A 25,753-nucleotide genomic window follows, 5' to 3' on the forward strand; every position below is an offset into this window, starting at 1 on the left:
TGGGAATTAACTCCTCCTCCCTCCCACTTTGACTTAACTCCCTGTGGGACAGAGACTTTGTCCAACCTGATAAATCTGTCTCTACGCCAGGACAGTGCTTTACCCATAGTAAGGACCTAAATACATTAAAAAAAAAAAAGCTATCTGGCATTAACTCCACACTGCACCTTTCCTCCTTTGGCTCCTCGGAGACTCTTCCGAGCCCAGGAAAGTTAGCTCAGTCACCCCAGAGCCTCTGTGGGGATACCAGACTTGGGCTCCAGGGAAACATTCAGAGGCTCTTGGAACAGAGCAGTGGGAGGGGCTTGTTCGGGGCCCATAAGCCAGCATCTTTTCTGTGTCGGGACAGGAGGCCCGTTTCAACCTCTAAGGGTCCGGGGGAGGCAGACCCACCAGTGGTAGTAGCGGAAACGGGGCCTCCAGTTGGGGGAGCGCAGCAGTGTCTGCAGGGCACACGCCAAGTTCACAAACAGGTAACACATCAGGAAGAACCTAGAGGAAGAGGAGAGCAGGAGGGTGGAAGAGAGGAAGAGGGAGGGCTGTCACCCAGGAGGACACCAACCCAGGCCTAGAAGTCTGGCTGGGTCACAGCAGACCAGCATTCACGCAGGGGGAGCAGTTCCAAGCAGCTCTGCACACATGTGCATATGTGTCTTGATGGGGCAGATCCCAGCAGCCCCGCTCAATCCCTGGAACGGTGGTAGAAGGAGAAGAGAGGAGGGAAGGGGTCCCCCCCCGGCAGCACAGCAGCTGGAGCAGAAAAGCCCCGGGGAGAAGGCAGGGTTCTCACATGGAGAGGATCGGGGCCACGAGGTCCAGGGAGGCGATGAGGATCCCCAGCTCAGCGATGGCCGCTGTCAGCAGCAAGGCCCATGTGGGCTCTCCATTGGCTTTACTGTGTCCAAACACCTACAGGAGGAAACTGAATGTTAACCATTCCACCGGCAGCACCGACTGAGCGCTTTCTGGGTGTAGAGCAAGCATGTGCTGAGCACATACTGTGCACTGAGCACTTGGGAGAGTGTACCAGATGCACTCCCTGGACTCCAGAAGCTTACAGCATAGCAGGAAAGACAGACACTAAACGGATAACATCATGGAAGGAAGGGGAGAGATGACAACTGGGTCGAGAGGGAGCAGCAGAAAGGAAGGATCTCCCCAGCCCCCGCCAAGGCAGAGGGCAGCGATCTTCCCCGAGAATCCCCTCCACAGTCTGGTGGGGCACGCATCCTCAGCCACCTCACCCCCGACCGAGGGTTAGGTTTGTGTCCCTGAGGGGTGGCAGGGCTCTCCCCGACCACAGCTGGCGGGTCAATCCAAGGGTAAGGTCACTGACCCGCAGGAAGGGGATGATGCCGTCCTTGGCGATGGCCTGCAGCAGTCGGGGGGCCCCAGTGAGGCTCTGCAGCCCCGCCCCACACGTGGAGAAGAAGGAGCCGATGACGATGACCCACGGGGACGGCCATGATAAGGTGCCCACCACCAAGTTTCCCTTCACAGCATCCCCAAACCTGAGGGGAAGCAGAGAGGCCTGTGGTCAGAGGGAAGCCCAGAGAGGGTGTGTACTGGCCACTTCCAAGGGCGGACAGGGAATGGGTGAAGGGGACGCCCATGATGCGTGGGGGCTAGCAGCACAGGGAGAGCTCGTGGGGGGGCTCAGGGGATGGGCCCTTGGTTGGCAGGTGGCAGAATCCTCACTTGTCTCTGAGGACGACTCCTTCAACACAGGCCCCAAAGAGGACGACATTGCTTAAATCTAGGGCCCCATGAGTTAAGGAGATGTTGCTACTCCATGCGAGGAGGAAGGGAGAAAGGGGAGAGAGGGGAAATTGAGGAAACAGGGGTTGGGGGGAAGAGGGAAGGGCAGAATATTTACCCAGTCCAACCATCCCTCCCCAGGCAAAGCTCTGGTCTGATCCCAGCAATTACCTAGGTGATTTCCCATTTGGTTTCCCCTTTCTTTGGGAGGGAAATAAAGTTGAAACCCTAAGGGCCTGACCCCTGGTGGGCCCTGACTCCCTTCCCACCCAACAGCTGGGCCCAATGGGCCCCATGGCAAGGATACAGACAAAGGAGGTGGTCAGGATGGCCAGGATCGTGCCGATGGGAATGGACTTCTGAGCATCCTTGAGATCCCCAGACCGGTTCGATCCAGCCATGATGCCTGTAGAGAGGAAGCAGCAAAGGCGCTCCTTCAGAGCCCAGAGCTGGGCGGCTCTGAACGCCACTGGCAATTTATGAGAGCCGCCCGCTTGCCGAGGTGGGCCAGGAGAGGAAGTCCGAGGTCCCAGCACCATCCGTGGCTCCATCAGCAAGTCTGCAGTCAGCCCCCTTCCCAGTCCCCCACCCACCCCCAGCAGGGCCGTCAGCTTGCCTGTAACCGAGGGGAAGAAGATCCCCACCAGCAGGGTGAAAGAGGTGGTGATGTCAGCGAGCACATACTCTTGGTTCAAACTGCCCAGGACATCAGCTGACTTAGCAGAGGGCTTCTCGATGATCTCGCCCTTCAGCAGATAGTTACTCCAAAGATTTTCTGCAGTGGAGGGTGGGGCAAGGGGCAGCGGAAGGATGAGAAAAGTGAGAATGAGGCTTAGCACCAGAGCAGCAGTCCTGCCAATCGCTCTCGGTGCTGCAAAGCCAGGCTCTAGGCTGGTCTGCTTTTGAGGGAATAGAATGGGACCCGCAGTTTGGCATGGCTCCAGCATGCTAGCCTGAGAGAGAGCTCTGGCCCACCCACTCTGGGGAGCAAGGGATGGGCAGGGCTGGCTCAGAGCTTACTCCAGAAGTCATGGGACAAGCTTGCTCAGTGCCCAGGGTGGAAGGTAGAATGGGCTAACTCAGCCCCTGCTCAAGAGAGAACAGGACAGGCTGGCTCAGCACCCACTCCAGGGGGAACAGAGGGGGTGTTCTGGCTCAGCACCCTGGGAGGGAACAGGGGGTAGAGGGGATGGGTAGTCTAAACCAGACAGGGCCGAGCGAATCATTTCCTGATGACTCCCTGGGGCTGTGCAGTCCACGGTCACCTCTCAGAGGCAAAACTACTTTCAGGCCACAAGAGCTGCGAGCTAAGGCCTGGCTTAGGGATCCCAGTTCTTCTGTCACTGTGCGTGGGGGGACAGACGGTGGGAGGAAGGTGGTCCCAGACTGGCACCCTGCAGCCCTAGGATCTCCAGGGCCACGGCTACAACCGCTTCAACAGGAAGAGTTGCCCCTCGAAGGGGGCTCGCCCTGAAAAATGCCCTCATTTCCTGGGGCTGCCAGCAGCAGCTCGGCCCGGGCCCAGGGCCAGGGCTTCCGGCACATACTCCATCTAGGAGTGAGACCAGCCTCAACCCCTTCAGGCCAAGGGTGATGAGGGAGCGACTGCACAGAGGGTCTGATGATGATGATGGCATTTGTTAAGTGCTTACTACGTGCAAAGCACTGTTCTGCATGGAGAAAGGGCAAGGGGGAGGCGGGCCAAGGGCGGACCCACCAATCTGACGTCCGAGGAAGACACCACAAAACCCGAAACCCGCTCACCGGTAATCACACCACTGGCCAGACCAGGGATGCCTTGGACAGAGGTGACGTTGTTGTGGACAAAGTATTCGTCACAGGTGGCGTTGAGAGTGTGGCTGGAGTTGCAGAAGAAGTCCCACAGCTTGGAGGGGACGGTCAGGTTGCTCACCTCCTTCACCTTGGAACAGGCGTCGATGCGCCGGCTCGAGAGAGTCCGGTTACCCAGCAAGCAGACCCTGGCCGAAAGGGTCAACAGGGTCCAGTTACCGGCCTGCAGACCCTGCTGGCTGGTCGGGGGGGGCCCGAGAGGGTCCGGTCACTCAGAATGCAGACCCTGCCAGCCAGAAGGGTCAATAGAGTCCAACTACTGGATGTTGACCTGAAGGGCAATATCAGAGGAATGGGGTGGAGGCGGTGAGGGGATCCAGCCCGGGGATGGATATCTGCAGGGACTGTCCAGCAGGTTTCAGTGGGGAGGTACCGAGGTAGATGGTGAAGGAGAAATAGAGGGAGGGAGGGAGGGGTCAGAGATGGACTTACGGGAAGTTAGGTGGGGCGAAGGCGGACTTGATGGCCCCAGCGTATATGGCCAGGATGGAGACAATGACACAGGCCAGGAAGAGCGAGGCAAACTTGTTCACGTAGCGCACACCAACAAACACCACCAGCACCATGAGCACCAGGAAGGCTGAGCCGTAGACACGCATGTTGTTCAACATGGCTGCTGACTCCTTGAGTGCATCGTCACTGTGGAAGATGGCGGCCTGGGGCACGATGTAAATCTGCCAGGGCCGGGGGAGTAAAGAAGGGCCATGTTAGCTTGTTGCCATCCAGCCGCTTAATCACCCCAGGCACAGACTGGGAGCAAAGGGTCCCTACAGGGCCATGTTGAGCCAAGGGACACAGGAGAAAAGGCCAGGGATTGGGAACCAGGGCTGAATCCTGGGAGACTGGACCCCGGAGCTGGGACCCCTGAGCCAGGTGCTGCTGAAGTCCCTATCTCCCCACTGGACCCAGACTGGGGACAGGGTTGGGAAGCATAGTTACTTCCAGGGGAAGGAAGGACCAGCAGGCAGAGGTCCCCAGCTGTTCGTGAGGGGCCTGAGGGTTCTTGTTCCAAGGTCCCAGTAATGACAACTCATTAACACCCAAAGGGGATGGGGGGCAGGAGGGCAGGGCAGGAACCCCTCTTGCACTCTGAAAAGCATGGAAAAAAAGCCCTTGCCCAGCTCCATGGCCAGAGCCAGAGCCTGATTCTCCTTCAACCAGATGTGGTTTCTCTGCCTGCTATTCCCACACTGGTCCCCAGAGTCAGCAGCAGGCCAAGAGTGGTCCTGCCTATTGGTCTCCCTGGCCCAAGTGAAGCCAATCTCCCCAGGTGTCTTGTATCTACCCTAGCACTTAGTGCAGTGACTGGCACATAGTAAATGCGTAACAAATACCATTTGGAAAAAAAAATAGGTGGAGTCTGCCACAGTCCCCACCGGGGCCACTCACCAGGAATATTTCGATGGCCCCAAGGATGTACATGGCAGCTGCGAAGGTGGTGCCTAGGTAGAAGCAGAGGCCCACGGCCCCACCAAATTCGGGCCCCAGTGCTCGAGAAATCATGAAGTACGAGCCCCCAGCTGGAGAGAATCAAGGCAAGGGCGGGGGAGAGAATGAGTCACATGCAAGAGCTGGTCAGCCCGACCCCGAGGGAACTAATGGAGGAAACCACCCAACTCTTTGCTCCAACATCCTGGTGGTGCAAGGCAGAGGAGGGGTGTGTGGAAGGGAGAGGGTGGCCAGAGGAGGGAAGCATGGAGAGGAGGGGAAATCACGGAAGGGGCTGCAGATGCAGGGCTCTCACCCTCCCTCCGAGGAAGAGCTGGGGTCCCTGGAGCCTCTCACCTGGCACCACTCCATTAGTGGCAATGGCGCTCATGGAGATGGCAGTCAGCAAGGTCTACGGAGATGAGGAGATGGGAGTTACTCCTAGGACCATGGATGAGGGGTGCAACCTCCCCTGGTCCCCCGATATCTGCTGAGTACTTCTTCCTGTGTCTTTAGCTGGGTCCCTGCTCCAGGACCCTGTTGGACACTGACCCCATAGTGGCCGTGGGTGGGGTCGAAAGGTCTTTCTGCAGGGGCAGGGACTGTCCTGGGTTGCCCAGGAAGGCTGCTCTTCAGCGAGAATCCCCGTATCATTCCCAGCATCAGGCAGATCCTGCCTCTGGCCCTGAGGGCCCCGTCACTGGGGGTCTCTGCCTTGGGACGTGGCCATGGGGATTGGTCACCACCTGCTTGCTCTGGGCCAGAAATAAGTCAACCTGATACTGGCCTTCCCAATCTAGATGGACCTGCTTGGAAATCAGCCCCCAACTCTCAGGAAGACGCTCACTGGCCTCTCCCTGACAGGTCCAATCCTTGTCTAAGATGGCTCCTCATAATATTCCCTTTATTTGCAGCCCCCAGTCCTGACCAGCCCCTTGTCCACAGACCCTTTATCCTTACAAGCCTCTCCACACCCATTTTCAGACTAAGACTTCAGAGTGCTAGTCCTAGGCCCAGTCTACAGGTTCAGCCTAGCCCAGATCTGGCGGGGGCAGTAGTGGAGTGAGCACTTGGGGTTTTGGATTTTGCTGATGAAGGCATTTCATCACCTGAATCCCTCCCACAGAGGGCTGGCAGAGAAAGGTGAGAAGCCTGGGGAGAAGAAGGAGAAGGAGAAGTGGAGCTCCAAGGAAGCAGAACACAAGCTGGGCAGTCTGTGGGCAGTCTAGATAAGTTCCTGGGAAGCAGGTAAGTTCCATAGCAGGTGTTCCAGGGGGCTGTCCATAGCATGTTGGCTGGGGGGAGGGTCCCCAATTTCCAACGAACTCCCTGAAGCTCCCGCAGTTCCCCAGGACCAGATGGGCCCCTACCCCAGCCAGTCTCTGCTGGGAGCTGGCTCCCGGGTGGTGGTCCCCCTGGCCTCTGGGGTCAGCACAGTAGCTGGATCAGGGGGGTTGGGCTAGGACTCTCACCCCCAACCCTGACACCTACACAGCAGCAGCAGATGAGGACGATGGCAAAGGCCTGCAGCACTCCAGCTGTGCCCACCACCCAAGTGAGGCGTAGGAACAGGATCACCCCAAAAATGTTCTGCAGGCACGGGAGGTACACACCCATGACTGTGCCCATCTGGGGGACCTGGAAAGAAACAGACCAAGAGGGACAAAGTTAGCAGTCACGCGACCACCCACAGGCACCCTCCCTTCTGCCCAGCTCCCGTAGGATCTGCTAGCAGAGATGGCAGGATGTGGGGGTCCCCAAAGGGTCAGGTTCAAGGCAGAACGCCCATCTGGCAGAAAAAGATTCAGTGCCCCACTGGGCCGACAGCAATTGCTCCCGACCGTCGGGCCCTCCCACTGCCCAATCCTTTATCCACAGCTGGGCGACTCCACCACCCAAGGATCTGGGGAGTTGAAGAGATAGGATCATGGGGCTGGTGGGAGGCGGGGGCAGGGGGGGCTCGTCTCTCCCCTCAGCCAGGCCCCAGCTCAGCACGGGGAGGAGGGATCTGAGGCTGAAAGGCAGTGGGAACAGGATCATACAGCCTCCAGAGTCCCCAGCCAAAGAGCAAGGGAGAAATCTAATGTGGGAAAGCCACATATTGTTGCAGTAGTAGTATTTATTAGGCACTTACTGTGTGCAGAGATCTATACTTTGCGCCGGGAATGTGTGATTCAGGGTGAGGGCACCACAGAGAGGGGCCTGGTCCTTTGCCCAGCCTCAGCCACCATGGTCGCTGGGTCCGGCCCCCCTCTCTTTCTCAGTGCCAGTGCTCCTAGGACCTCACCTTGGTGGGCTTCTTTTTTCCCTCTGTGATGCTCTCTGCCTCCTCGTGCTCCTTCACCCCCTGGGTCAGGTTGGTGTAGTTGGCCATGCGGTTGAGGAGGGAAGACACTTTTGGCCTGGTATCCATCTCCTCCTTCAGATCCAGAAACACAAGGGTCATATGAGGAAGGCCTGCTGGATTTGGCTACTCAAAGCTTGAGACAATGCAACCTGGCAGAGCCACTTGGGAGGGAGGGCCCACCCCTGCCACCCCTGCCACCCCTGATAATAATAATAGCATTTATTAAGCTTACTAATTGCTTACTATGTGCAAAGCACTGTTCTAAGCGCTGTGGAGGTTACAAGGTGATCAGGTTGTCCCACAGGGGGTTGTCCCACAGTCTTAATCCCCATTTTACAGATGAGGTAACTGAGGCCCAGAGAAGTTAAGTGACTTGCCCAAAGTCACACAGTTGACAATTGGCGGAGTCGGGATTTGAACCCATGACCTCTGACTCCAAAGCCCGTGCTCTTTCTACTGAGCCACGCTGCTTCTCATAGCCACTGATAGCCACTACAAGAAGATGCGAGGAGTCTGCCTTGAGGGCACAACTCCAAATGGCACAGAATCCTTTGTCAAGAAGCCAAACGTGCTTAATAGGAGCTGAGATACTTGCCTTGGGCCTCTTGGGGCCAGGCTGCACCACCACATCTGCCTCCATCAGCCCCAGCAGGTGCCATCAGGTCCCTCTCCAAGCCAGGGACCTTTGTGGTTGCTAGATGCATAGCATCTCTGACATCAGGGACAGGGCACCTACTCAGTGTAGTTGCTAGAAAACGGCTTCCCAGGTTTCCTCACACTTTGCCCAGGCTCCACAATCGGCTCTAGGCAGAAGGGGAAGCAGAAGCCACCGGGCCCAAACTACTCAGGGTGGGCAGGCAAATGAGCCCAGGGCACCTGGCCCCGCGACTCCAGGTCTCCAGGTGTTCCACCCAGGGTTTAGCTGCAGTGGGGGCGGGGTGTCACTGAAGACCCAGGGCTCAAGCAACTACCCAATTTTCCACCCTAAATTTTCAATTCCTTTGAGTATGTGCTGTGGGAAGGTTACCATTTTTGCCAATGTCACAGTCAGCCCTAATACAAGAGTGGTCTGCTAATACCGCAATGTGTGAAGCAGAGATTTTCAACAGCTAAGACATTAGGGAGTTGTTGGGGCCCAGAACCATCGAGGTTGGACATGCCGGGGCCTAGACAGTTGAGTCCAGAAATGCCAGGGCTATGCCCGCTGGCATAAATGAAGCCTAGGCACAACCAGTCAGCCATGCTGCCTCTCTTTGTCAGAACGGATGGTCTGGGTGGCTGGGAGGAGGCGTGGAGTCTGCTTTTCTCTGGTTGAGCAAAATCAGGAGGGTTTCCCCTGAGCCTTCTGCTCTCCTCTCTTCTCCATGGCTCTAAATAGGCTATAAATTCACTTCATTCACATTTATTGCTTGCTATGATTCATAATTAATTACTAAGGCAACCTACAAGCCTAATTATCACTAAACGATCTAACTGCACAGTTCATTTCTGAGCCACTTGGCTCCTGAGTCGGGTGGAAAGAGTGGGGACAAATGGGCATTTCCTTTCCCCTCTTCTGAGGAGGGACCCACAACTTGCTATACCCCAGAGCCCCTTGCCCTTTACACCCCTGCTCCGCTTTCTCCTAAATGGTACCTCGAAGAGAGCCAGGTTCCGGTCAAAGTATTCATCCCCCTCCTCGTAGCTGGAGTTGTTGAGATAAGCATTGCGGGCTTTCTTGTGCCCCTCATCTAAAAAAAAAAAAAAAAAGGAAAAAAAAAGGAGGACAAACTGTTGGGCGATGTTTTTACTTGGAGGTGGGGAGGGGGAGGAAGAAGACGAGAAGGAGGAGGAGATGGAAAGGAGGAGGGAGATGGAGGAAAGGTGGAGGAAGAAGGCAGGGAAGCAAAGGAAGAAGGAGAAAGGGTGGAGGGTATTTAGGAGATAGAGAAAGGGAGGAAGAGGCAGAGGAGAGGGAGGAAGCACTGGAGAAGGACGCAGGGGAGAAAAGAAAGAGGAGCGGTGGAGGGAGGCTCAGGGTGGTCAGGATGGGAACTGTCCACTGGCACCAGTGTGACCAGCTATAGCCCAGGGGAAGAGAGCTGGAGCAGGTCCTGAACAGAACTGAGCACCGGTCATCCAGCTTGGGGACAGTTCGGTGGTCCCTCCATGGAGCCCAGCTCTTCCCACCTTCTGCCAGCTGGGTGCCCTCACCCTGGAGGTGGCAATGAGACCTCACTCATGGTCACTAACACCACAGTGCCCTGGATGGCTGGCCAGGACTGAGCCACACACTTTATCACAGCTCACCACCCCATAGGATTTGAGACAACAGGTCAGCCAAGAAAAACAAAGCTTGTACCCAGCTTGAAAAGCCCAGGCCAGCTGCAGTTGTGCCCTCTCAACACCTAGGACCTTCACTCAGAGTGGTGCTGCTGGACCCCTTGCAACCTCCCTCCCAAACCCTCTCCCCGACCTGACTTTCCCATCACAGCTGACAATACTGCTATCCCCACTGCCTCTCAAGGCTGATGCCTTGGCATTACCCTCGACTCCTCTTACTCGTTCTACCAGCATAGTCAGCCCAGCTCCAAATCCTGTCGTTTCTTCTTCCGCAACATTTCCAGAATCCTCACCTCCCCCTTCATCCAAACAGCCACCATGCTGGTCCAGGCACTAGGTATACCCCTACTGCATTAGCCTCCTTGCTGACCTCCCTTCCTCTTGTCTCTCCCCTCTCCAGCTCCGCTTTCACTCCGACGCCTGAATCATTTTTCTAAAATGTCATTCCACAAAACATCTCCCCACTCCTCAAAACCCTCCAGAGGTTGTCCATCCCTCTTCACATCAAGCAGAAACTCCTGACTGTTCTTTAAAGCGCTCACCCAGCTCTCTCCCCTGCTACTTCACCACTTAACCTGAGGAGGAACGGTTAAGGATCTTCCCGAACCTGGGAACCCTGACTGAGCCAGAGCTGACCCCAGCTCTTGACTGCTCGATCTGGGCAGATGTCTCCTGGCCTGGCCCAGTCCAGCTCGAGATCCCAGACCTTGCAACAGCAGTTTCCCTCCCACAGCGGCTTATGTTTCTCCCCAGATTGGTAAGGAGACTTTTGGAGGAGATCGAGGAGTCAATGGGAAGGGCATTTGGAATGAAGGTCTATCCCTTGCTGGCAGAAAGCCACCGTTGGCTGCAGTCTAAAAGAAAGTTCAGTTACCAACACAATTCAGCAGAAGGAGTGGAGTGGTGGTGGGATGGGTTTTCACACTCCCCACCCTCCACCCCAACCAGACTGTCTGAGATGGGGCCTCCTCCACCCCAGGGGTGCTGCTCCAGACTTTAGGTTCTGGGCCCAGCCTGACCCAGGCCCCTCATACTTATTCCCATTCAGGACTCTCAAAAGGTGGCATGGGCAATTCCAGGTCCTGCGTTCCGGAGCTGTCCATACCCCCTCCTCATGCCCTGGGATTCTGATCCACCTGGCCCACAGTGGAGCAAGGACCACACTGCGGGAAGGCCAGCTCGGGGCGGCAAGACCCAACGCCCGAGATGGTCAGTGAAGAAGCAAATGCCACTCTATGCCTATCGAGAGCAAGGGGAGAAAAGGTGATCATGTAAGCCAGCCTTTGTATGGCAACAGAGAGATCAACATGCTATCGCCAATTCTGTCCGGGGCAGAGACAAACCACAGAGATAAGTTTAGAAACGGGCCAGAGACAGGGCCGAGAGAGAGCCAGGAAAGGGGTCAGTGGTGGCGCCAGAAATGAGGCTTGAGGTGGGGCTCAGAGGTAAGCCAGAGATGAAATAGGGATGGGCCAGAGACAGAACAGAGAGGAGCCTAGAAACAGGGCTAGGGATGGGCCCCGAGACGAGCCAGAGATGGAAGAGAGAGATAGAGCCAGGGATGAGTCGGAGACAGAATAAGGGCAGGCCAGAGATAAGCCCTGAGACGAGCCAGAAATGGAACACAGAAGAACGGGCCCAGAGGTGACCCAGAGATGGGACCAGAGACAAGCCATAGATGGGATACAGACAGGGCAGAGATGGCCCCAAAGACAGAAAAAAGATGGGGCCAGAGATGAGCATAGAGACAGGCACACAGATGGAACACAGAGAGGCCCAGAGACAAGCCAGAGACAGACACAGAGACAGGCCAGAGACAGGTAAAGGATTGGTCCAGAGATGGGCCAAAGACAGACTTACTTCCTGGACAGGGTTGCTCCCTGACAACAACCAGGGGCCGAGAGCCTATATCCTGGGTGCGACCTGCAACCCTATAGACCTTTAGAGTACAGAAGACAAAGGTATCTGTATCCTCTCCACTTAGGAACCAAGAAAGCTGCTGGTACCCAGATTTGCTAGGATCCCTCCGACTACAGTCCCACAGGAACAAATAGGCTGGCTCTCAGGGGACCCGTGGGCTTGCCTTTCCATGCCCACATAAAATACCTAGTTTCTTGGCTGAGGCACAGGCCCAAAGTGTCACCTCACTTCCTCTGTGCCAGGTCACAGAACAAAGTGCTCTGGGTGAGAGAGAGAAGCCTGGCTCCTGGGGAAGAGGAGAGGTCTTGACCTAGCAGCCTCTTCCCCTGTGGCCAGCGGCACATGGGCAGCCACTGCCTTCCCAGAGAGAAAGCAGACCCTAACCAGTGGCATTTGGCCAGAGACCTGGAAACCCCAGAGGAGTGGGGAGGGAAAGGAAGAAGAGGGAGGGACTGGAGAGAGCAAATGGAAAGAAAGGGAAAAGGGAGAGAGGGGAGGGGGGAAGAGGAGAGGGAAGGAGAGGGGGAATGGGGGAAACTAAAGAAGTGGGCAAAGAGGAGGTGGTGGGATGGTGGGGTGGGGGAGAAGGAATGAAGGGAGGAAAGAAGAAAGGCGGAAAAGGAGGAGAAGAAAGTTAGATTCTCATGGAGCCAGATTGAGTTTGGTAGCCAACTGTAAAAGGGCCTCCAGGAATCCCCAACTTGTGGTACAAAAAGTGGGGAAAACGTTATAAGGCAGGAGGATAGAAGAAAAAGATGACACGGTAACAGGTTGGCATATTCATCTATCTCCCTGAGTTTAGGCAGAGGGTGAATGAGAGGAGAGGCTGGGAGGACAGCCCAGAAAAAAAGCCCGGGAGGAGAGCCCAGGAACAGAGACCAGAAAAGATCCCAGGAGGAAAGCCCGGGAGGAGAGCTCTCAGCAATACTATACCTAGCAGCTGGCTGTGCTCTCCCGTGATGGAGTGCTGACTTGTGTCTGAAAAACAAATAACCAAAAAGAAAGGGAAATACAAATGAGCAAAAGAAAATGATGAAACAAGCTGGTGCTCAGACACTCCCAAACCGGTCCGCAAATTCGGGACAAGTAGCATGGCAGACCCTGGTGGTGACCAAAACAAAGAGAAAGGACAATGAGCAGCAACACAAGGAAGGTGGAACCGCGGGAACCTGACCAGATCTGGTAGGACCCGGCAGTTTCATTAGAACTGGCTGGCTGAGGCTCAGTTGGCTCAAAAAGCACTATATTTCATGGTGGGGACTGAGGTCATTCCGTCCGTGCATCACTTAACTGGACAACTGGTCAGTAGTGTGCCGACAGAGGAACCGGTAGCCTCCAGGGAGCAAGCTCAGACTGGGCTTTCTCCCCAGGGGGTGGCCAGTTCAGGCTGGAAAAGAGGGGCCCCGGCTCCTTGCTGACCAACGTGGCCTCGAGGCTGCCTAAGGTTTGGCTCCAGATGAGCCAAAGAGGGCTAATAGAGGCACTCCCTCCCTTTCCCAGAACGTCACACAAAATAAGCTCTTCAACTCCAACTGAGACTGAGGAGTCTAAAGTTCAAGCTGCCAAGCCTGCCTCCAGTGCCTCTGTCGTCTCCACAGCCCAAGCCTCTAAGGTGCTAGATTTTAGAGATGGGAGCACTACAACCTGGGAGCAGAGAAAAAACACCTCTATAAGAATAATAATAATAATGGCATTTATTAAATGCTTACTATGTGCAAAGCACTGTTCTAAGCGCTGGGGAGGTTATAAGGTGATTAGGTTGTCCCACGGGGGGGCTCACAGTCTTAATCCCCATTTTACAGATGAGGTAACTGAGGTACAGAGAAGTTAAGTGACTTGCCCAAAGTCACACAGCTGACAATTGGTGGAGCCGGGATTTGAACCCATGACCTCTGACTCCAAAGCCCGTGCTCTTTCCACTGAGCCATGCTGCTTATCTAGGCCTCTAGGCCTGGGGTCTAGAACAGTCCCTCGGCCACCCTAGCTTTGCCCACCATTGACTCCGTTCTGCCTAGGTTTGGACTTCCCACCAAAAGGGCAAGCTCTAACCCCCAACCAGCTCCTCTGGGTTCCCCAAGGGCAGGTTTGTTGGGGTGGCACTTAGCTACTTGCTCCTTTTTTGCCCTGGAGCTGTTTCACCTGTGATGGAAGAGAGGCAAGGGGGGCAACACCACAACCCCACAAAGAGGCCCAACAGGTAAAAATCCCAATATGCTTTGCATTGCCACAAACAGAAAGAATCCATTTCAGATTCTCTCGTTTAATTTTACGGTATTTATTAAGTGCTTACTATGTGCCTAGCACCATTCTAAGAGCTGGAGTACTTACAAGCTAAGCAGGCTGGATACAGTCCCTTTCCCATATTGGGGCTCACAGTCAAGCAGGAGGGAGAACAGGTAATTAATCCCCCTTTTGCAGTTGAGGAAACTGAGGCACAGAGAAGTGAAGTGACTTCCCCAAGGCCACACAGCATGCAAGTAGCAGAGCTGGGATTAGGACCCAGGTCTTCTGGCTCCTAGCCCATTCTGTTTTCCTTTGACATCTTCCTACTACTATTACTACTTCTACTACCACTATTACTACTGCTACTATCATTTGTTTATGAGATATGATTCACTTGTGCCTCCTAGGGTGGCAGGGGGGGCATGAGGGACCATAAAGGAGTTTACGAGCTGGTAATGTTTGGGAATGTATTTATAAGGCCGTTATGCTGTTCACCCCTTTCCAGGGGCATGTTTATAGCTAATTTTAAGACCCAATAAGAGCATCCTGCCTTTTGCCTCTGCCCTGATTTTCACAGCAACGCCACTTGGCCAGCAAAAGGAGGCCCAGTTTGGTCGGAAGGAGGAATGAGCGGAAGTTCTGGGCTGTGGCTGGCTCTGGGCCCGATGAGGCCCTCCTTCTGCTTGGCCACTGCAAGAGGAAATGAGGTTTGTGACCCAGGACCTGTGGGGAAAAACTCACCATTAAGTTCCAAATGGCCCCGCAATTGCAGGAGTGACTGAGCACTTACTGGGTGCCAAGCCCTGTGCTAAGCGTCAAGGAAGATAGACGATAATGGGGCCAGGCCCGGTCCTTGTGCCACACAGACTCACTGGCTAAGAGGGCTAACCTTGGTCACCGAAGGGACAGATGCAAAACCTTCAGCTCCTCCAGGATCCCCCCGAGCCCACAGAGTCGCCTCCTGCTTTTCTTCTGGTCCCAGCTCCAGAACCTGAACCACTCACATCGCTCCATCAGGGAAACGAGGCGATGAACAGTGAAACCCCTCGGCTCCTTGGGCAGACACGGCGGGGATCTGAGAGCTCGGTGCAGATGGGCCAGGGGCAGTTGGACCACCCGGAAAATGGGTCCAGGCGGCTTGGCCAGTGGGCAGTCCAACCCCAGGGAACCGTCCTCAGCCTGGATCTCAGGGCTCCGTTCTATGTCTCTCTGCCAGCCCCCAGAGACTCAAGACCCCGGCTACTGTTGCCTCAACAAGTGCAGGGACGGCACGATCCTGGCCAGCTGCCAGCCCAATCCTGGCCAGCTGCCAGCCCATTGATCCCGAAGGCTTGCCTTATGTTCTTGTTCGGATATGTACCCAATTACCAATTCTAAGCCTGTCTCCAGGCCCAGGCCCCAGACTCACAGAAGGACAGAGTCTGGAGACCTGTGAAAAAGCCAGAGAAGCCTGGGACAGGGGTGTTCAGGTGGCAGTGGCAACCAGAGCAACAGTGAGCAGGAGCTCTGAGCAGACAGAGAGGTGACAGTAGCCGCTAATCTCCAACTCTTTGGGAGCTTTGTGCCAAGTTCTGCTCCCACTGGGTTGTTTGTTTTGACTCCTTTCCTCCAGAATCTGCTAAAAGGGTTTCACTGGAGCGCTCAGAACTGTCCCTGGCACATAGCCTGGACGACTAGGATGGGTCTTTCCTTCAGAGGCCTCACCCGATCCTGCAGACACCTCTCCTCACAACCCCCATCTGCACTCTGCCACATGAAAGAGATCTCATTTATACTCAAGTGTGTACAGAGAAATAAAAAGGTACCCTTTGGTCCAGAAGTGGGGATTTTCACTGGTGAGGACAATGGAGTGGCTATGGGTTTTCTGATAGGTTGCGACACACGAGGTATCAGATCACCGGCCCGGTCTGTAGGAGAGCCTGGGTCTCCCCTGCCAGCCCAGGCCCACGGGAGAGCCGTCTGGAGGGCAGGGGGCAGGGTCTCAGCTCACTAGCCAGGGTCTTTGGGGGAGGTAGGCAAGTTTTAGAGCCCCCTTCCTAGGCCCCCTCCTCATACAGGAGGATCGACACTTTCCTAAATGGGCTGCTCAAACTTCAAGGGGGCAACTGGCTTAGCTGTTGCCTCTTCAACCACCGAGTAGTCAATGCTTGACTAAAGCCATTAGCCTCACCCCCAGGCATAGGACCCCGAGTGCACTGCACCCAACCCCAGCCCTAGTCAGGCCCACCTTTCAGCTGCCAGGGCCAGGCCAGGCCTGTAGTCATGCAGGTCCTGCTCCTTCCCAGATGAGGGCAAGTATGCCACGGAGCCAGCCCCAAATCAGTCAGCCTCAACATTGTGCTTTGGTCCCACATCTTATGTCTGGTCTTACCTGGTCTGATCGGGCACTTTCCTGGACTCGGGTATAGTTGACACTGTCCCACAGCCTCTCTGACCCCCACTCCAGCTCCAAGGAGTAGAGTTCGCTTCAGTGACATCGTCATGCTGTTAGTCTCCCATGACCACCCTGCAGTGGGCCCCAGCCATCCCTGGTCAGCCCCCAAAGTGGGCCTCAGCCATCCCTGGTCAACCCCTGCTAGCTATGAGCAGCCCCCATCCCCCCTTTGCAGCATCACAAAGGTCCTCCTACCTATGTGCTTCCTGGAGGGCCATGGAAGCTGGGGGTCAGGGGGGTGGGGGAATGTCAAAACTTGAGATTCTCTCATCTAAATGGCCAATTTTGTACATTTGTGTACGTGGGAAAATGAAACTGCAAAGTTGTAGGTCACCATGGGGGCAGGGGACAGAAAGGTTCCCCCCGCCCCTTCTGGAGTCTGAAGCTAGAGTGGTCACTGGGCTCCCTACCCACAACCACTAACATGCTCGCAGAACCAGGAGGCACGTCCTTGACTCACCACTCCACTTCATGGGAGCCAATTAGCCAACTGCACTCAAAACTCAATCGGGGACTCTGGGCAGAGGGCCCAGAGGGCAGAATTCTGCTCTGCTGGGTCACAGACACTCCGGGGGCCCAGGGAGAGCTCAATTAAGGCCTTTTTGAAAATGGGCCATTAGCCAATAGTCCTGGCCAATTGTCAACACTAATAAAGTCACTCCATTCTGCAGGTCAGGGCTGGACAGGGCTTGGCTGGACAGGACAGGGCAAGGCAGAGCAGAACAGGGCAGGGCAGGGGAGGAGAGGTCAGGGTAACCCAAGGAGGAGATAGCAGAGGAGGGAGGAGGGATCCCTGCCCGGTGACTGAGGAGTCTTCAGTGACTCAAGGGAAACACATCCCAGGAGGCAGAGACAAAATGGCTTCTCAATCAGCTGACAAAAGCCACCCAGCCTTTGCCTACATTCCTGGGCCACAAACAGCGCCTGCTTCTCCTTGATGACACCAGCCAGCAGGCAGAACTTCCCAGTCTAGCACCCTCCCAGCCTCCCTTTCTCCCCTGATGCCAATCTTCCTGGGGGGAAGTCACAGGACCAAACGTATTCATGAGGACAGACCTCACCTTCACCATCCATTGTCATGCAAGAGAGGCCTGGAAGGACCACTTTTGCCAGAGTCCGGGCAAAAGCAAGCTGAGAATCTTTTCTGAGCTCTCTCCTGCCCAGACTCTGAAGTTACTGAGTTACTGAAGAGGGTAGAGTCGAGCTAAGGCCCATTCGGGTCAGAGCGGCAGCCAAAAAGCATTCAGCTAACTGGCAGAGGGCCAGATGGGATTCAAACACCAAGAAGCACTGACCAGTGGTTTACCGCTCCACTCCCCAACTACGAGACTGATTTTCTGGGCTGGCGCCTGGCACACACCCATCCCAGGCAGCAGGCACACCAGCAGGCAAGGTGGCAGGCAACATATAATCTGGGCTGCAAATGCTCCTGCCTCAGGTTCACTGTTGAGAGCCAGGAGATACTTAAAGGACACCTCCCTTACTGACGTTCCCCATTGTGCCTCAACTGATCCACACTATTAAGTGTCCTCTGAAGACACAGCTGGGCAGTGCACGGCACCTAGTGGGTGTTCGGTACGTACGACTACTACTCCTACTATTGAACTAAGCACTTGGGAGCTATATTCAGGAGAAGTAAGAGACAGGATTCCGCCCTCTGGGAGCATTTATTCCAAAGGGAGGGGCAGATAATAAATAATTTACTGATGGGAGGCTCTGTTATAATCAGAGAATGGAAAGAAGGCCTCCGGGCTAAACGGTAGAGAACTTAACACTGATACTATGTCCCAAAGGGCCTCGGTGAGGCTCGGGGGCTAGTGGTGCCAAATGCCAAAAGCTGGGAGTAGGGAGGACGTGATCTGAGAAGGAAATGACATGGGGAAGGAGGGCTTCCAGGAGAAGGAAACGAATTTGGGAAGGCTTTAAAGCCGGACAGCTGGGAGAACTGTGGTCCGGACTACTGGACATCTCTTCTCATTAGGGGATTAATTGGGTTTCCTCCCGAGGCCACATGTGCAAACCCAACTGACCACTAAAGGTCCAGGCTGGACTTGCTTCTGCCTTGGGCAGCGAATCAGCCTATGAGCGCTAGGTGGGACAGGGACTGTATTTTAACCCGATTGTCTTGTGTCTACCCAAGCGCTTAGTAGAGTGCCTGGTACACAGTAAGCGCTTAAAAAATAACATTACAAAAAAATGAATCATGATCAGCTCAGCCCCAGGGCTGGCCTGAGTGATAATGACCTTCCAAACAGGTAGGGCCAAACACAGCTGGACTTCCTGATGCTCAAGTAACTCCTGAGGCAAGCGGGGGCTGGTTTTAAAAGAAGCCAGAGCCAGGAGCAACTAGCATAAGCAGCAGCAAACACAGAACTCCTCTGGACTGAATGACATTTCCAGACCAAGTGAGGATGGAATGTCCACTGCCAGGGGCTTGGTCACGTCTCTGAGCAAGCACAATTTCTGAAGCTTCCTGACGCTCACTTCTGCACCTCAGAACACACCCCGAGGCTCAGCCCTGCTCAGCAGTGAGCAGCCTGCACTTTAGGCAGGGCCAGTGACTCTCTTACCGCCCTCCTGACTGTTCCTGTCCAATCGCTCTGCAAATCCAACTGGGGCCAGTCCCACTGTAATCCCGTTAACACCCAGTGCCCCGACCTTGGCAAACCCAATGGAACCACCCTGACCCGAGCTCAGATTGCAGCTTCAAGGACCAGAAAGGTCCGGGAAGGTTCCAAATGCCTTTGGCAACAGGAAGGAGCCAAGCTCACTTTCCCCAGCCATACAAATGCTAGGCCATACCAGCGGTGACCCTCTGGGACTAGAAGTCCAAGAAGAGTCACACGCTTGGGGCCAGAATGGTTCTGCTGGGTTTTCCAAGGCTGGGGCACTCGGCTTGGAACCACCCTCCCTAGGCCTCCCAGTTTGGGGTCAAGAAGAACAGGTGCCCGACAACCTGGCCTCCTGATCTGGATGTTCCACATGCCAACCCACCTAGCCAGTGTTGGCAGCTCTGTGGGCAACTGTTCCCCATGCATTTCTAGCCCATTACGTTGGCCCCAAGACGGATCCCAACCATGACAAAGCCCACAGTCGCCATCCTGAGTGGCTTGGCCTATTCCCACAGATGGCCAGAACAGCGAGTCCCCTACGATCTTTTCTGAGACAATCTCTCGCGGGAGACGTTGTGAGCCAGGGGATGTGGGAGTGTCTGGAGGAGCTGCCGACAGGCACTACAATCGGACGGCCCTTCCTTTTCCTGGGGGCCGACCGACTCGGTGGGAGGGTTGCCTTGGGCATTTTATCGGGAACGGAAGTTGTGCAACTTGTCTCTGGATCAAGTACGAGCCTGCAACACACCTAACCAGTCCCAACCTGCCCTCGCCCCACCTGGTGGGGTCCCAGAAGCCCTGCCCATCCCAGGGGGCAGAATCCCAGCAATGGTCAATGCATAGACTTAATTACCGCAGCAGTGGAACAGGAAAAAATGTCAAAAGGCTCAAAAGTGTTTGGATAAAGTCATGGGTGAGCAGTTCCGGCCGGGTGTTGGATGGCACATCCCCACCCAGGAGGATGAGTGGAAAGGGGACAACATCTCATTGTCCTCTAGGCATCCTCTGTTGCTGTGCCAAAGACAGAACAGTGGGCTGCATGGATCATAGTTCTGGACCAAGCTGGCACTGCACCTGGCAATGGAGGAGGAGAAGCCATGCTCCACCCAGCCCCAGGCATGTCCAGAAACCACATGGTCTTCAGCTACAGATGGGTCTAGAAACCTTGGGTGGGTGGGTGGGTAGGAGGTCTAGAAGCCACAGGGCACTTAAGGACGTGGAGGTGAAGAACAATTTTGGGGCAATGCCTAGGGGAACAATGACTTTGAGGGGGACTCCTAGATGGTAGTAACAGGAAAGCATGGCTTACCTAAAACAAAACAAAAGGGAGATTCGGGAAACACACAGTCTGGATCATATTCTGGCTCTCTCCGAAGGCTTCCCCATAAACTCAGCTGGGGAAATTACTCTCCCTGGCACTACAGCCTCAGCAGCGTACAAGGGGCTTGGCCCAAAAAATGTGCTAGTGTTGTCTCCCGTCATCCATCAGGGTGACTCACAGCAGGTCCTGAGCCCCCAAACCCCTGGAAATACCGGGCCTGATGCTTCTGTGCTTGGTGGACCCCAAAGCTAGGAGCAGGGAGCCCCAAGGGCCCAGCTTTAAACAGGAAAAGGGAGGGAGGACTGACTGAAAGAAGTCAAGGCCAACAGTTAAGGGTCACCTGGGCCGCCACCTTCTTGGCCCAATGGATACAGAAGCCCCGGAAAGCAGCCGCCTCCACAGCAGAGTCCAAAGAGGACCCTAGGGCAGAGCAGGGCCAGGGTGGGGGCCGATGGCCTCTGGCAGACCTCCCTAGGCGTGTCCTGGCGGGCCACCAGCTCCAGTAAGCAGTTGGGCCTGTCTGGGCCTGGAGGGGGAGGCAGCACCAGCCCCAACGTCAGCCCCTCCCCAAATAAGTGTTCTCCACATGCTGAAACACCAATTCCAGGTCCCTGAGGCCCCACCCAGGAAAGAAAAAGCCCATGGGGTGTGGGGTTTTCCAAACACGGAACACCGGTGAAAGCAGACACAGAGCAATGGGAAACACCACTCCAAACACTTAAAATCCAGGGGCAGGCTAGCAAGTGGCTGAGCCGGTTTGGGCTCCCAAACACACAGGCACAGACAGACAGACAGAAGGATGGACGGTCGGGAGGAGGAAACCTCCCCTAAGAAATGAGGCTGCCGGTTTGCTCTGAGATGAAATACCAGAGAATCAGGTTCCAGCAAAGCCAGTTATGGCTTCCCTGGAACTGTGGCCACTCAGGGTTCAGGGTCCTCAATTGGTGGAGGGGCAGTCAATGGGAGGGGAAGAGGGGGTACCCGACCGAAGCTCCTCCCTCACTCTCTTCTCCAACCGTGGCCTGAGGAGCAGATATGCTCCCCCTGGGATCCCAGGAACGGGTTCCTGCCTCCTTGCCCCAATTTGGCTCAGAAGGGCCTTGCAGTGCCCGCCTTCTGGGGGCGGGGGGGGGGGGGGGGGGGAGCACAGAAAGCAAGGAACTCCATGCTTCAGAAAACAAGGCCCAAGGGCAGAACGCTCTTGCCAGCCCACTAGGCCTGACCCAGAAGAGTTGGGGCATGGGGAAAGCCACAGAGACTAAACGTCTTCTTTCCCAGGAGATGCTGAGGAAAGTCTCAGGGATGGGTGTGACCTACAGGGTCAGAAACTGCCTCAGGGGAAGTTTCTGATTCACAGTGACTCCAAGGATATACTTTCTCCAGAACATTCTGTCCTCTGCTATAATCCACAACCTTTCTAATGGTTCTTCTGCTATTGTTGTTATGGTCTCTATCCATCTAGCTGCTGGTCACCCTCTTCCACATTTTCCCTGCACTTTTCCTAGCATTAGTGTCTTCTCCAGAGAATCAGTCCTCCTGATTATGTGTCCAAAATATGCTAATCTAAGTCGAGTCATTTGGCCTTCCAAAGATCACTTTGGTTTAATTTGTTCTAAAATCCACTTGTTTGTTTTCCTGTCAGTCCATGGCATTCGCAAAAGTCTTCTCCAACATCACGTTTCAGAGGAATGGATATTCTTTCTATCCTGTTTTTTCACTGTCCGGCTTTCGGATCCACACACTCACTGGAAACACCACTAGAAACACCACAGACTTGACAATTTGTATTTCTGTGGCAATTGCTACCTCGGTGCATTTTGTGACTTTTCTAGGCTCTTCACAGCAAGTCTTCCTAACATTAATTTTCAGCATATTTCTCGGCTACTAGAGCCATAGGATCAGGGAAACATTCGGGGATGGGAGTGAGCTCCAGGGTCAGAGACAGCCTTGGAGAGAGATTGTCACTGTCTGAGCTACAAGGTCAGAGACAGCCTCGGGGATTGCTGCTGCCTGAGCTACAGGGTCAGGGGCAGTCTGGAGACAGACCGACACTTTTAACACTGGTAAAATCCATCATCGTCACTTCCAAGAGCGCAGTATTTGGAAACGGTGCAGAACTTTGACAAATCAGTCAGTAACTAAATTGAGGCAGCATTCAGCTGAGGCTGCTTGGCCCGTGGGGGGTGGATACCGTGGGCAAGGGCCAGAGAGGGCGAGTCCTACCGTGCAAACCCCCAGCGATTACGATCAATCCTCCACTCGGGTTTTGGGCCCTCAAGCCTCGGCAGCAAGGCTCCCCGGGGATTCCCGGAGGGAGAGTCCAACCCGGATGGGTTGTTTCTCCAGCGGAAGATGGAGGTCAGGCAGCCGGCGGGCAATCAATTCTAGCAGCTGTCCCGTTAAGTGAAGATCCCAAGTGGTGCTCTGCCCTAACGGTACCGACTAACCTCCCGCAACCGCCCCCGGGGCTTCGCCCGCCTCCACAAGAAGCATACCTCTTCATCGATGGCCTTGAAGGGCCCTTTCCCAAGAAACGTTTCCTCCGTTCCGTTTCCCTGGGAAAGGCAGTGTCTGGCTCTGAGTGGGTAGCGGGGTAAAGTCCAGAGTCCTGGAGGCGGGAGCTGCTGCTGCCCCCGTCCCCTCCCTCTGTCCGTCCGTCCCTGCGCTCCGGGGCCCAGACCCTCCGTCAAGGCGGGCAGGCCTCCGCTCCGGAGGCGGAGGAAGAACATCAATCAATCAATCAATCAATCGTATTTATTGAGCGCTTACTGTGTGCAAAGCACTGTACTAAGCGCCTGGGAAGTAAAGTTGGCAACATATAGAGACAGTCCCTACCCAACAGTGGGCATCGCAGCTCCCTGGGGAACCAACCCACCGGGTGCGGCCGAGCCGGGCCGGGCCGAGCCGGGCCTGTCGGTGGCGGGGCTGCCTGTGCAGGCCCCCTCTGGGCGGGGACGGCGGAGACCGTCGTGCCCCCCACCCCCGGGGTTTGGGCCGCTGCCCCGGGGCCCCTCCCCCAACCCCCGGCCCCCGGCAGGGGCTCACCTGGTTCCCCGGGCCCCGGACTCCTCGCTCTGGCTCCCGCCCGGCCGGGCTCGGGCCCCCGGGCCCCGTCCCGCTCCGGCGGCGGCGAGGGCACCGGCGGCTCCTCCTCCTCCGGGGTCCCGGGGTTGACTCGCGGCCCCTCCGCCTCCTCCACCTTGGTCACGGTGAAGTGGGGCATGCCGTGCGCTCGGGCTGTGCCCGTGACCGGGCCGTGCCCGCTGGGGGAAGGTTGTGTCCCGGGGAGGCGGATGGGGCGCGGCTGGGGCCGCCCCCCGCCCGCCACGTGACCCGGCCCCGGGAGGTCGGTCCGGTCCGCTCCCGCCCCGCCCTCCCGCCCGCAGGTGCTCGGGGCACCGCGGCCCGGTTGGCTCCCCTCCGGCCGGGCTCCACCCGCCTCCGCCCCCTTGGGCCCCGGCTAACTTTGGAAGGGGCTGGTCCTGCGGCCTGCTCCCGGACCCCCATTACAGCACGGCTCCCGGCCCGGCCAAGGGGGCACCGAGAGAAAGGCCTGGCAGGAGGACCCGCTTGCCCCGGGGCCTGGGACTGACCCCGGGCCTCTGCTGGCTCCTGCCGGATTCTTGGCCGGTTTCACTGTTTAATCTGTTTCCGTGCCCTTAGATCTGTGAGCCGCTTTGTGACGGTGGCTGGGTCTTACTTAAGAAGGGCTCTCGGTTTCTCGGGAGGGTAACAGGAACGTCCCCAAGATAGTTTGTGGGGCAAGGCCTGCCCCTAAGATAGGCCTGCCTTCCGGGGGACACGGGAAGGCCCTGCCACCCAGATGAAACACAGGAGGGGCGGGATCCGGGCGGGTCAGGCCTGGGAATCCTTTTTGGAAAGTTCCTTGCCCCAAGAAGAAGAAGGGGTGAGGGGAGGACACACGTAAACATACCCATCCTCAGCACTCCTGGATACACAGTCTACCACTTCTGTTGTATTGTACTCTCCCAAGTGCCTCATACAGTCTTCTGCATACAGTAAACACTCAATACAATTGACTCTACATTTTTATTCACCTTAACTACTCTAGTTGTAAATATTTGTGTCACCTTGTTATCTTGTACTTCCCAAATGCCTAGTACATTACCTACTACTAGTCTCTGAAGCCCTTAGCACAAGAGTCCTGCACACCCAATAAATGCCCGATTGACTGAAAGTAGTCCAGTCTCCCCAGTGCTCGTTAGAGTGAGGAACAAAGCAGCGAGTGGAATAAGTTGGACTTATTTTGGATCATGAGACTCTTAGGATAAAATTCACAGGCCAAAAAGTTCCCTGCTCCACAGAGAGAGATCTTCTATCCGGATGGAATGCTCAGGCAGGAGCCTCTTCAGAACTCCCGGGGTCAGCAATGCAAAATCCAGCTCCATGTGTCCAGGAAGCAATGAAGCTTCTCCAGAATACAGGGAACAGCAGCACGTGGGCACTACCCCACTGGTATCCTTCCGCGCCATGCAGACTTGCCTCCAAAAAAAACACTTGCTTGCCCCGGCTCCCGTACTTTCCCAAGGCCCTGACCCACACTCCCCCAAAGATGTTTCTTTTCTTTTTGAACAGCAAGCACCAGGTCAGGATTGGCTAGCTCTTTCATCACTTGCCACTCCATCCTGTGGTCGGTAGGGCCGTGGGATGGGGAGAGGAACACAGGTGTGTACATGCATGCGTGCGTTTGTGAGCACATGGTGCAAGCCGATGGCCAGCGTGCCCTCCCCGACCACTAAAAAACTAGGCTGAACAGCTTGGACTACCCTGGGAAGAGTGGCCCTGACGGCCACTAACACCACCAGCTTCCTCACTAGCAACATCAGTGATGGGATGTGATCCAGCAGAAAGATGGGGGGGGGATGTGTGTGTGTGTGTCGGGTGTGTGTGTGTGTGTGGGCGCACGCGCCCAATACCAAAAGATCACATGTATGGGATCATCCTGAGATTTTAGCACCAGCCTGGAGGTGAACGTATATTATTACACCCTATGACTTCACGAACTTGATACAGATTAAAAGTCTGGATTTTTTTTTTATTCAGCGGAGCTATCGCAATGCAAATACAAGGAGCAGCCGAAAGGCTCCCCGACTCAAACAAGGTCAACCCAGCTGTCTCCCTTCCTTCTGCTTGTACTCTGTTCCCAATGTGGGGCCTTGAGCTGTGGAGGAGGAGGAGGAGGAAAGGAAAGGGCTGCCGGCCCCAGTACTATCCTGCCGGTTCTCTGGGTGACGGGAGGGCGGGAAGGGGATGCTATATCTTCCCAGGAAGTTAATGATGGCTAATCACGTGCAAGAAATGCCAAGTTAGAAAAGGCGTGTTTCCTGATGAAATGGTAAAGGAGAAGCCTCAGAGTCACCATCCCAGAAGGGAACACAAACAGATGGCGAATAAGTTGGAATAAGCCACAATGACAAGGGGTGAAATTTTAATGGAGCGACACTTAACTGCTTGGGAGTACTTCCTGCAGATGACACTGCTTAACTTAATCCCCTTAGGGAAGCTGGATCTCTGAG

At 55.5% G+C, this 25,753-nt stretch overlaps 1 protein-coding gene across 6 annotated transcripts in view; it reads right to left on the reverse strand.

Annotated features, from left to right (window-relative positions):
* SLC12A6 (solute carrier family 12 member 6) overlaps nucleotides 1-25,753 on the reverse strand; it is a 41,444-nt gene that overhangs the window by 8,146 nt on the left and 7,545 nt on the right. For 3 of the 6 annotated variants that reach the window (XM_038740932.1, XM_038740931.1, XM_038740933.1), the window contains exons 2-15: nucleotides 12,560-12,604; nucleotides 9,020-9,114; nucleotides 7,325-7,456; nucleotides 6,529-6,675; nucleotides 5,395-5,449; nucleotides 4,999-5,129; nucleotides 4,042-4,283; nucleotides 3,523-3,737; nucleotides 2,375-2,533; nucleotides 2,066-2,164; nucleotides 1,699-1,756; nucleotides 1,337-1,511; nucleotides 791-909; nucleotides 394-492 (exon numbers count right to left, since the gene is read on the reverse strand). In XM_038740932.1, coding sequence (XP_038596860.1) covers nucleotides 394-492; nucleotides 791-909; nucleotides 1,337-1,511; nucleotides 1,699-1,756; nucleotides 2,066-2,164; nucleotides 2,375-2,533; nucleotides 3,523-3,737; nucleotides 4,042-4,283; nucleotides 4,999-5,129; nucleotides 5,395-5,449; nucleotides 6,529-6,675; nucleotides 7,325-7,456; nucleotides 9,020-9,114; nucleotides 12,560-12,604 — 1,771 coding nt within the window. Of the gene's footprint in view, nucleotides 1-393; nucleotides 493-790; nucleotides 910-1,336; nucleotides 1,512-1,698; nucleotides 1,757-2,065; nucleotides 2,165-2,374; nucleotides 2,534-3,522; nucleotides 3,738-4,041; nucleotides 4,284-4,998; nucleotides 5,130-5,394; nucleotides 5,450-6,528; nucleotides 6,676-7,324; nucleotides 7,457-9,019; nucleotides 9,115-12,559; nucleotides 12,605-23,261; nucleotides 23,488-25,753 lie in introns of those variants that run through there. The other 3 variants (XM_038740934.1, XM_038740937.1, XM_038740936.1) reach the window with 2 other exon arrangements.

This window comes from Tachyglossus aculeatus (assembly GCF_015852505.1).
Source record: "Tachyglossus aculeatus isolate mTacAcu1 chromosome 12 unlocalized genomic scaffold, mTacAcu1.pri SUPER_6_unloc_1, whole genome shotgun sequence".
NCBI classification, from domain to species: Eukaryota; Metazoa; Chordata; class Mammalia; order Monotremata; family Tachyglossidae; genus Tachyglossus; species Tachyglossus aculeatus.